The sequence below is a fragment of the Rattus norvegicus genome, chromosome X (assembly GCF_036323735.1).
Source record: "Rattus norvegicus strain BN/NHsdMcwi chromosome X, GRCr8, whole genome shotgun sequence".
Classification (NCBI taxonomy): Eukaryota; Metazoa; Chordata; class Mammalia; order Rodentia; family Muridae; genus Rattus; species Rattus norvegicus.
In genome coordinates, this window is record NC_086039.1 from 12789149 (window position 1) to 12800897 (window position 11749).

Here is an 11749-nt window from a genome sequence, read left to right on the forward strand (position 1 = left end):
GAAGTCCTTTTATTGTTGAGGATAGCTTTAGCTATCCTGGGTTTTTTGTTATTCCAGATGAATTTGCAAATTGTTCTGTCTAACTCTTTGAAGAATTGGATTGGTATTTTGATGGGGATTGCATTGAATCTGTAGATTGCTTTTGGTAAAATGGCCATTTTTACTAAATTAATCCTGCCAATCCATGAGCATGGAGATCTTTCCATCTTCTGAGGTCTTCTTCAATTTCTTTCCTCAGTGTCTTGAAGTTCTTATTGTACAGATATTTTACTTGCTTGGTTAAAGTCACACCGAGGTACTTTATATTATTTGGGTCTATTATGAAGGGTGTCGTTTCCCTAATTTCTTTCTCGGCTTGTTTCTCTTTTGAATAGAGGAAGGCAACTGATTTATTTGAGTTAATTTTATACCCAGCCACTTTGCTGAAGTTGTTTATCAGCTTTAGTAGTTCTCTGGTGGAACTTTTGGGATCACTTAAATATACTATCATGTCATCTGCAAATAGTGATATTTTGACCTCTTCTTTTCCGATCTGTATCCCCGTGATCTCCTTTTGTTGTCTGATTGCTCTGGCTAGAACTTCAAGAACTATATTGAATAAGTAGGGAGAGAGTGGGCAGCCTTGTCTAGTCCCTGATTTTAGTGGGATTGCTTCAAGTTTCTCTCCATTTAGTTTAATGTTAGCAACTGGTTTGCTGTATATGGCTTTTACTATGTTTAGGTATGGGCCTTGAATTCCTATTCTTTCCAGGACTTTTATCATGAAGGGGTGTTGAATTTTGTCAAATGCTTTCTCAGCATCTAATGAAATGATCATGTGGTTCTGTTCTTTCAGTTTGTTTATATAATGGATCACGTTGATGGTTTTCCGTATATTAAACCATCCCTGCATGCCTGGGATGAAGCCTACTTGATCATGGTGGATGATTGTCTTGATGTGCTCTTGAATTCGGTTTGCCAGAATTTTATTGAGTATTTTTGCATCGATATTCATAAGGGAAATTGGTCTGAAGTTCTCTTTCTTTGTTGTGTCTTTGTGTGGTTTAGGTATAAGAGTAATTGTGGCTTCGTAGAAGGAATTCGGTAGTGCTCCATCTGTTTCAATTTTGTGGAATAGTTTGGATAATATTGGTATGAGGTCTTCTATGAAGGTTTGATAGAATTCTGCACTAAACCCGTCTGGACCTGGGCTCTTTTTGGTTGGGAGACCTTTAATGACTGCTTCTATTTCCTTAGGAGTTATGGGGTTGTTTAACTGGTTTATCTGTTCCTGATTTAACTTCGATACCTGGTATCTGTCTAGGAAATTGTCCATTTCCTGAAGATTTTCAAGTTTTGTTGAATATAGGTTTTTATAGTAAGATCTGATGATTTTTTGAATTTCCTCTGAATCTGTAGTTATGTCTCCCTTTTCATTTCTGATTTTATTAATTTGGACGCATTCTCTGTGTCCTCTCCTTAGTCTGGCTAAGGGTTTATCTATCTTGTTGATTTTCTCAAAGAACCAACTTTTGGTTCTGTTGATTCTTTCTATGGTCCTTTTTGTTTCTACTTGGTTGATTTCAGCTCTGAGTTTGATTATTTCCTGCCTTCTACTCCTCCTGGGTGTATTTGTTTCTTTTTGTTCTAGAGCTTTTAGGTGTGCTGTCAAGCTGCTGACATATGCTCTTTCATGTTTCTTTCTGCAAGCACTCAGCGCTATGAGTTTTGCTCTTAGCACAGCTTTCATTGTGTCCCATAAGTTTGGGTATGTTGTATCTTCATTTTCATTAAATTCTAAAAAGTTTTTAATTTCTTTCTTTATTTCTTCCTTGACCAGGTTATCATTGAGTAGAGCATTGTTCAATTTCCACGTATATGTGGGCATTCTTCCCTTATTGTTATTGAAGACCAGTTTTAGGCCGTGGTGGTCCGATAGAACGCATGGGATTATTTCTATCTTTCTGTACCTGTTGAGGCCCGTTTTTTGACCAATTATATGGTCAATTTTGGAGAAAGTACCATGAGGAGCTGAGAAGAAGGTATATCCTTTTGCTTTAGGATAGAATGTTCTATAAATATCCGTTAAGTCCATTTGGCTCATGACTTCTCTTAGTCTGTCGACATCACTGTTTAATTTCTGTTTCCATGATCTGTCCATTGATGAGAGTGGGGTGTTGAAATCTCCCACTATTATTGTGTGAGGTGCAATGTGTGTTTTGAGCTTTAGTAAGGTTTCTTTTACGTATGTAGGTGCCCTTGTATTTGGGGCATAGATATTTAGGATTGAGAGTTCATCTTGGTGGATTTTTCCTTTGATGAATATGAAGTGTCCTTCCTTATCTTTTTTGATGACTTTTAGTTGGAAATTGATTTTATTTGATATTAGAATGGCTACTCCAGCTTGCTTCTTCTGACCATTTGCTTGGAAAGTTGTTTTCCAGCCTTTCACTCTGAGGTAGTGTCTGTCTTTGTCTCTGAGGTGTGTTTCCTGTAGGCAGCAGAATGCAGGGTCCTCATTGCGTATCCAGTTTGTTAATCTATGTCTTTTTATTGGGGAGTTGAGGCCATTGATATTGAGAGATATTAAGGAATAGTGATTATTGCTTCCCGTTATATTCATATTTGGATGTGAGGTTATGTTTGTGTGCTTTCATTCTCTTTGTTTTGTTGCCAAGACGATTAGTTTCTTGCTTCTTCTAGGGTATAGCTTGCCTCCTTATGTTGGGCTTTACCATTTATTATCCTTTGTAGTGCTGGATTTGTAGAAAGATATTGTGTAAATTTGGTTTTGTCATGGAATATCTTGGTTTCTCCATCAATGTTAATTGAGAGTTTTGCTGGATACAGTAATCTGGGCTGGCATTTGTGTTCTCTTACGGTCTGTATAACATCAGTCCAGGATCTTCTGGCCTTCATAGTTTCTGGCGAGAAGTCTGGTTTGATTCTGATAGGTCTCCCTTTATATGTTACTTGGCCTTTTTCCCTTACTGCTTTTAATATTCTTTCTTTATTTTGTGCGTTTGGTGTTTTGACTATTATGTGACGGGAGGTGTTTCTTTTCTGGTCCAATCTATTTGGAGTTCTGTAGGCTTCTTGTATGTCTATGGGTATCTCTTTTTTTAGGTTAGGGAAGTTTTCTTCTATGATTTTGTTGAAGATATTTACTGGTCCTTTGAGTTGGGAGTCTTCACTCTCTTCTATACCTATTATCCTTAGGTTTGATCTTCTCATTGAGTCCTGGATTTCCTGTATGTTTTGGACCAGTAGCTTTTTCCGTTTTACATTATCTTTGACAGTTGAGTCAATGATTTCTATGGAATCTTCTGCTCCTGAGATTCTCTCTTCCATCTCTTGTATTCTGTTGGTGAAACTTGTATCTACAGCTCCTTGTCTCTTCTTTTGGTTTTCTATATCCAGGGTTGTTTCCATGTGTTCTTTCTTGATTGCTTCTATTTCCATTTTTAATTCCTTCAACTGTTTGATTGTGTTTTCCTGGAATTCTTTCAGGGATTTTTGTGTCTCCTCTCTATGGGCTTCTACTTGTTTATTTATGTTTTCCTGGAATTCTTTCAGGGATTTTTGCGATTCTTTCAGGCATTTTTGCGATTCCTCTCTGTAGGCTTCTACTTGTTCTCTAAGGGAGTTCTTCACGTCTTTCTTGAAGTCCTCCAGCATCATGATCAAAAATGATTTTGGAACTAGATCTTGCTTTTCTGGTGTGTTTGGATATTCCATGTTTGTTTTGATGGGAGAATTGGGCTCCGATGGTGCCATGTAGTCTTGGTTTCTGTTGCTTGGGTTCCTGCGCTTGCCTCTCGCCATCAGATTATCTCTAGTGTTACTTTGTTCTGCTATTTCTGACAGTGGCTAGACTGTCCTATAAGCCTGTGTGTCAGGAGTGCTGTAGACCTGTTTTCCTCTCTTTCAGTCAGTTATGGGGACAGAGTGTTCTGCTTTCGGGCGTGTGGTTTTTCCTCTCTACAGGTCTTCAGCTGTTCCTGTGCGCCTGTGTCTTGAGTTCACCAGGCAGCTTTCTTGCAGCAGAAAAGTTGGTCTTACCTGTGGTCCCAAGGCTCAAGTTCGCTCGTGGGGTGCTACCCACGGGCTCTCTGCAGCGGCAGCAACCAGGAAGACCTGTGCCGCCGTTTCCGGGAGCTTCAGTGCACCAGGGTTCCAGATGGTCTTTGGCTTTTTCCTCTGGCGTCCGAGATGTGTGTGCAGAGAGCAGTCTCTTCTGGTTTCCCAGGCTTGTCTGCCTCTCTGATGGTTCAGCTCTCCCTCCCACGGGATTTGGGTGCAGAGAACTGTTTATCCGGTCTGTTTCCTTCTGGTTCTGGCGGTGTCTCAGGCACAGGGGTCCTGCCGCTCATGGGCCCTCCCCCACGGGAGCCCAGAGGCCTTATACAGTTTCCTCTTGGGCCAGGGATGTGGGCAGGGGTGAGCAGTGTTGGTGGTCTCTTCCGCTCTGCAGCCTCAGGAGTGCCCACCTGACCAGGCGGTTGGGTCTCTCTCTCACAGGGTCTCTAAATAGCTATTTTAAACTTTTGGTAAGTTTAGCTATTTCTTTCTTTTCATTATTATTTACTTTCTCTTGTTCTTTCAAAATTACTTATTATTATGGAATATTTGCCTGTACCTTTGTCTGTGCACTGTATGTGTGCCCGGTACCATAGGAGGACAGAGAGCTGTCAGATTCTCTTGGACTAGTGTTATAGATAGATGATTGTGAGCCAAAGCCGGATCCTCTGAAAGAGGAGTCAGTGCTTTGAATCAGTGAGTCATCTTCAAGTCCTCTGTGTGTTTGTGTGTGTATCCTTTGGAATTGGTTATGAGTTGTGACATGGGTTCTGGGAAACAAACCCAGGTCCTCTGTAAGAGTAACAAGCTCCCTTAACCTCTCAGCCATCTCTCCAGCCCAAGATTTATGTTCATTTTACTTTGCGCGCACGCGGGCACGCACACGCGCGCGCACACACACACACACACACACACACACACACACGTATCTGTGTATATGCCATATGTGACTGAGCACTGGCATAGGCCAAAAGAGTGGGCACCAGACGCCTTTCAGCTGGACTAAAAGTTAGTTGTGAGCTACCCCACATAGGTGTTAGGAACCAAACCTGCTGACCCATCTCTCCAGCCCCATGTTTTAGGTATTTCTTAAAACTATATAGTTTGAGTCTTGGTGATAGCAGATTGCATTTAATCTTCTAGTCTTTTGATTTTAATATTTACTTCTGGTGTCGATTTGATTAACCTAATCATAACCCCGTCCTTCATTTTGCTTCCATTTTAGTATCAGGTTTGGGGAGGCAAGGGGGTTTTTTTCTCCTTTTTCTTTTTGGTTTAATTGTTTGGATTTCCATCTGATAGGCTATATCAGACATTATATGTCAGAAAGATCTGCGAGATTTGGAAGGAGTGAATGTCTTATCTATAAAACTCCTGTGATTTACTCTTCTACACTATCACCATGGCTTCCCTAGTTTATTTAGGGAAGCAGTTAGAAGCAGGAATTAGAAACCAAAATTGACCTCAGTCAGCAAGAACCTTAAGTGACATGTGTTGGTCCTTATCGTAGGAGGGAACAGCATATGTCAGAGTGTGACACTGAGCGTTCGTGAGCATGAATAAAGCCTCACTTAAGATGTGGCTCTAAGAATAGGTGTAAGTGTACCTGTAGTGGAAGAAGGCACTGGTTGGGGTGCGGGAGGAAGCAGTGAAGCCCTGAGCTTTGTCGGCTCCAGGAAAACAGTGAGGCAAGAGTCGGTGTTAGAGACACTGCAGCTGCTGGCCTTTGGCCGAATGAATGAGAACATAGTTTTTAGTTATTTTGTGGATTTTTTTTGAAGTAAAAGTGCATGGTGTGTGAATGAACAAATGTAAGATGAAGTTTTAACTCCTCAGACTCCGTAGCAGATGTGATTCTTCAATGTTTACAGGCTTTTGTCATTATTTTTCTCCCTTTAAAACAGTTCCCAGACCAAGCAACGCAGCTAAAGTGGAATGTTCAATTTTGCCTCACCATCCCTCCCAGCGCGCCACCCATTGCACCTCCTGGGACACCAGCTGTGGTCCTGAAATCCAAAATGCTCTTTTTTGTAAGTATCACCTGGCATCATCTGAGCGTGCTGAGTTTCTGAGGAAAAAGTCACGTGAGCATTAGAGAGTATCTTTTGAGTGAGCTCTTCCTACTGACTATGTGCCTAGAGTTCTCCACTGTTGACTGTCGGGTTCTTAGCTCCCTTAGTAACAACAGAGATTTAGCCAACGTAGCAACTGGGAGAGAGTCATGACACTCGGGTGGGTCTCACTTTTTTTTATCATATTTAATTTTCTTGTACTTGCTGTGTCTTAATCGGAAAGTAAATGATAGTACCTCTCACAAATCGAGACAAATATTTGATTTTCTGTTTTTATTCTCTTTGTGTATCTACAGCTTCAACTAACTCAGAAAACATCAGTCCCTCCCCAAGAACCTGTTAGTATAATAGTTCCAATTATTTATGATATGGCTTCAGGTACCACTCAGCAGGCAGACATTCCCAGACAGCAGAACTCTTCTGTTGCTGCGCCAATGATGGTCAGCAACATTCTGAAGAGGTTTGCAGAGATGAACCCTCCACGACAAGGTACATGAGCACTAGACGGTATTTTGTTGCATATATGTTATAACACTTCCTTTGAGAGAGACCTCCCCCGTTCCCTCTCTTATCCCCCCTTCCCCACTCTGCATCCCAATTCTAGTACTAGTACTCTGTTGCCATGGCCCTCTTAGTGTCTGCCTGTCGCTTTCTTTCTTTCTCACTGGTTCTTCAGTTTTGTCCATTTCTCTGCTGCCTGGACTTCATTTTTGTTAGCAAATTACTATTGGGACTGAGCCAGTTGCCAATGCCAGAAACTTGTATTTATAGCACACATTGCCACAAAGCCCTAGGTTAGGATGATAGAATTTTCCATGGCTGTGAATCCCTGCCTTGCCATCAGTTCCTGCCACTCTGTACATCACAAAGTTGGAATGCATGTTGGGTTTTCATACTCCATGGTTCAATCATGAATAGAATACTATTATCAAAAGTTGTGTATCTTCTAAATGTTTTGTGAAGAATAAAAGCTGATACAAATGGCATCACTGCTTTTTGGGCTTCTTATGTAAGTGTCAGGCGGGTGCAAGTGAGCCTTTTTCCTGAGTGCACAGTGAAGCTCTGAGACTGGACATTTCCGAGGAAAGCAAACAGCCCACGCTTAACATGTATGTGACTCCTGGCAATGCCAAATTTGGGGTTCGAAAACATGAAGCTCAGCAAAGAGAACTTTTCAATTTTGCTCATTTCTAATATTTAGAAAATTTAAGCGAATGTTCACTCGTGCCTGATGCTCAGGAAGTCCTCTTTATATCCTTAGAATGGCTCGCAAATACAATTACGGTAAATGAGGAAAAAGTTGTTGTCTGAAACATTTTAAAATATCACAGTGTCAAAAATTTTAGAAATTCTGAGGAAAGGGGGAGTCTTTAAAATCTGTTTCCCCATCCCTTACCTAGGTAAGTTCTTGCTTCAGTTTCTAAGGACTACACTGGACAGTAGAGACCAGTACACTTCATTTGTTAGAGTACTTCTGATCTTATTTCATTCTTTAACCTTTCTCTTCAGCTGAGGATAGGACCTCAGGAATCAAACTCTCAAGCTACCACAATTCTCAAGTTAGCAGTTCAGTAGAACTAAGATGGTAAACGTAATTCCTTCATATAGATAACTTTTTAAATTAAAAGGGCAATTGTTTGATCGTACTACGATCAAGCAAATTTTCTACCTATGACTAAAAGTGTCAAAGAAGTGTGTATGTGTATCCCTGTGTGCACAGGTGTGCATGCATACACTTGCGCGCGCACGCACGCAGGCACGCACGCACGCACGCACGCACGCACGCACGCACGCACACCTCAGTTCCTTAAGAAATTAGTAAGGTATTGTGGCGGTGCTTTGTTGTTTTCCTTTGTTCCTCCTTTGCCTGGACAAACCTTTGGATTTCCTTTGTCCTTTTGTTCTGTACCTTCATTTTCCAGTGCTTGGTGCCAAGGCTGGCAGTGACTTGCACTGGAACACAGTGTCCTGCAAGACAGAAGGCCATAATTCATATGAGGGCTTCAGTTCACCCCCTATCAGCCATAAGGAGTGTCAAAACATGTTCTTGCAGCAAGGATCCAGTTTTGCTTTATACTTGAGGGGGAATTGTAAGGGAGAGGTGTGAGTCGTACCTCCACAAATCACGTTTTTAGATCCTTGCTATGATATACTTCAGCTTCCTCACCCTTTTCCCACATTGCAAAAGTTTTGAAGGAAAATACTAGTTTGGTTCAGTGATGTTATATGGTAATCTCCACCCATGGAAGCTGTGGCAGGAAAATTGTGAGTTCTAAGCCAGTCTGGGTTACATAGTGAGACCATCCATTGTCTCATAACAACTAAAACGAAAGAAAGGGGGTAAAAATAACTTTAAGCTTAAATAAACCTTTTCTCCTTTAAAAACAAAACCCCCTTTATTTTTGTATTTAAGTGACCTCAGTCTTAATGTTCAAGTTGAGATGTCAAATATTTCCTTGAAGCCAACAATCTCCAGAAGCTGTCATAGACCTTCATTGTCCAATAAATATAACTGTCACTAGCTAAATTAAAAATTTTACATAAATACAATATAAAATAAAAATGTTGAATTTTTTTAGCGAAAGTAGTGCTTTGTAGAGCACTCACATTTCCTTCGCAGCCAAACATTCTGTCGGACAGTAGTATTCCAATAATGTAGTGGAAGCATTCTTATCTGGCCTTAAAAGCAGCATTAACAGAAAGGATGTCACTGAAGTCATGACCAATGCACAAATATAAATGAGAACTAGCCTTAGATCTAAAACGCATTAAGTATTCTACAGTGTTCAGTTCTTAAGCCAGACTGTTAAATGCGGCACTGAAAAGCATCTCTCTCCTTCTCTGCTTAAACTTGACATGCTCTCCAGGTTTCTTCCTGAGATAAAAACAAAGCCCAACCCAAATATAATAAGTTATAGCACACCAGTTTCCAGTGCCTAAAAATCTGAATAGTTTAAAATACTTAAGTCTTTTATTTCAAATTCTTGGCTAATTTTAATCATCCCTTCCCTCACTGGTGTGTTAACGTCTCTCCTGTACTACGAATAGCTAATGACCATTTTTCTCTGTTGCAGGTGAATGCACAATATTTGCAGCTGTTCGTGATTTAATGGCTAATCTTACACTGCCCCCTGGTGGGCGTCCATAGACACTATTGTTTTTAAACCAGGAAGGCTGACAAATGAAACAAAACAACACACACACACAAAAAGGCTGAATTCAGCCATCAGTTTTAAAAAGGAAAAGGACTTTTTTTTAACCTTAAGAGCTAAATATTCTAAACTGGCAACATTTTCAGGGTGCACTTCATCAAAAAGACCATCAATTTTTTTTTTTGTATAGTGATCTTGTATAGTGTGTTTAAATGCGACACATTTCAAACTAGGTAACAGATCAGTGTCCACGTGCCAGTAATAGATTTAATATTCTGTTTTAACCTATAAAGTAATGAAAATGCCAAACATGTTTATTTAATTGTTTTCTTATGTTTTGGGTGTAATGGTCCTTTTTGATTTTTGTTTTGTTTTTTTAAGGCAGGTCTGTCAGTTTTAAATACTGTAAAACTGTGACAAACTTTATATTGAAGCTGTATTTTAATATGACCGTTTTGAATCCTGACTCAGAAATGGTTTTGGGAGCTGTTAGACATATCCCAGAAAAGCAATATTTAATAAAACAAGGATATAAAAGAAACACTCACTTGTGTGTGTGTATAAGCTCTTTAGAGTTGTTAGGGCCTCCCTTCATCGTTAACCTAGTGGGGCCAGTCAGTTTTTAATTATGTATGTCTGAAATTTGACCAAAAACACTTTGTTTTAATGTTAGTTTCTTCAGACATTCCTAACATGACTGGTGATAACACTTAGCTCCTCATTGTTTCTCAATCTAGGATTTGGATTAAATTGGAAGAGCTTTGTCTTTGAAAAGAGACAGTGATTTATAATGATCAAGGGTCCCAAATAATGCAATTCTCCTGTGTGAGAAAATGGGAACCATTTTACTAGGAAAATGTCATTTTTAAGGTATACTTCTGCATACAGCATTAACTAGGAAGCAAAGAACGTGAATGCTCAAGTTTGGATGAAGTTTTGGTGACATTTCTTTATTTTATTTAACTTTTTACCTTCCCCATCTGGGGTTGTTCTAAACAATCTGAATTTAATCCGTTGTCAGCAAAACAATAGGACGTCAACCTAGTCCAGTCATTTGGAAAGTCCACAGTGCAGGGCGTGTCCCGTGTCCAGTGGGGTTTCTGGCACTGGCACATGTCAATAGTTCTTTTTAGAGTACCGTACTGTCTCTTGCAGCCAGTCAGAGACTTTTTAAACTTTGATAAATATGGTCTAATCAAAATGTCTTGATGTTATTCGGATCAGATTTTCTTTTTGTTTTGTGTGTTTTTTTTAAATGATAATATGCTGAGTTATCTAGACAATGTATTATGATCCTTGGTGAAATTTTAGATGTTTGTCTGATTATATTTTAAGATGATTGAGCTTCTACAACGATAACCATGGGATTCTAGTTTGTTTTTTTTTTTTAAGTATCCTACTGCAACTGTATCATGTATGTTCTCAACTTCGCTTGAGTCTCCCTTTGCAGTCAGAGTTGAGGCCTTCTTTGTCTTCTCTGTCTCTTTTCTGCCCTCATCTCCTGCTTTTCACCCAACTCTGCCACTGTTCCAGAGTAGGTGACTAAACTTTTATTCTTCCTTTAGCTTAACCTTTTTCTCCTTCTGTTTTCAGTTCTCTTCGCAGTACTAATCACGTGGGTTTGGCAATCTAAGATGTCTTGATCAGGAGTCAATCCTTTTCTATCTGGAGCTGAATCCTATCTTTCATGTAGAAATCTACATGTATATACAAGAAATGTATTTTTATCTGCAGGATGATATTGTTTCAAATAATTTTATTAATAGAATTAACTTTTCAGGTATTTTCTCTTTTAAGTGTGGTTTTGAAATGTTAAATGCGTTTTTATACATGATGCAGTCAATGGCTACTTTTTCCTAATTGAAACTCACCTTTGAGTGCATCATGTAAATCAAGTGAGATAGGATTCAATGAACAGAATTTGATTTGGATGCTTATTAAGAGTAAACCAATGAATTTGAATTTTGATATCATGCTTGGTACTTGGAATTGGTATATACTTTATTAAAGCTTGGAAATACTTAGCATTTGAATCGTACCTTTCATCACGAACCATGTCTTCTGCCTCTTTTGTTAACCAGATTCAATCAAAGAAACTGGATACCATAGTGACTTTTCTCTAGTAGGTGGTTTGGAACTTGATTTTGAGGTGTTTTCAATGTGATTTTAGTATTTGCGGTAATAAATAAAATTTATACAAGTTTCAGAGAACTACCAACTCTCTTTGGTGAAGATGTTTTGGGTTGTAATCTTGGCTTAGTATCAGTTTAACCCTGGAAAAGACATCAGTCCTGAATCACTCTTTTCCCTTTTACATCTGCAGAAATTTCATTTCCAAATGTATAAAAGGACTTTTAGAGTTAAGAGAAAAGGGAGAACATCATCAAAAGTATGGCCACTTAATAATTACAGGAACTGAACATTGTTTGAAAATTAACTGACTTAAGGGTAGCCATACATGGCTTT

At 39.3% G+C, this 11749-nt stretch overlaps 1 protein-coding gene across 2 annotated transcripts in view; it reads left to right on the forward strand.

Moving 5' to 3' along the window:
- Med14 (mediator complex subunit 14) overlaps positions 1-11494 on the forward strand; it is a 91237-nt gene extending 79743 nt beyond the window's left edge. The window contains exons 28-30 of one of the 2 annotated variants that reach the window (XM_039099757.2): positions 5964-6089; positions 6428-6620; positions 9206-11494. In XM_039099757.2, the coding sequence (XP_038955685.1) occupies positions 5964-6089; positions 6428-6620; positions 9206-9279 (393 nt within the window). In that variant the 3' untranslated portion in view covers positions 9280-11494. The remainder of the gene's footprint in view (positions 1-5963; positions 6090-6427; positions 6621-9205) is intronic. The other variant, NM_001191727.2, reaches the window with a different exon arrangement.
- The last annotated feature ends 255 nt before the right edge of the window (positions 11495-11749 follow it).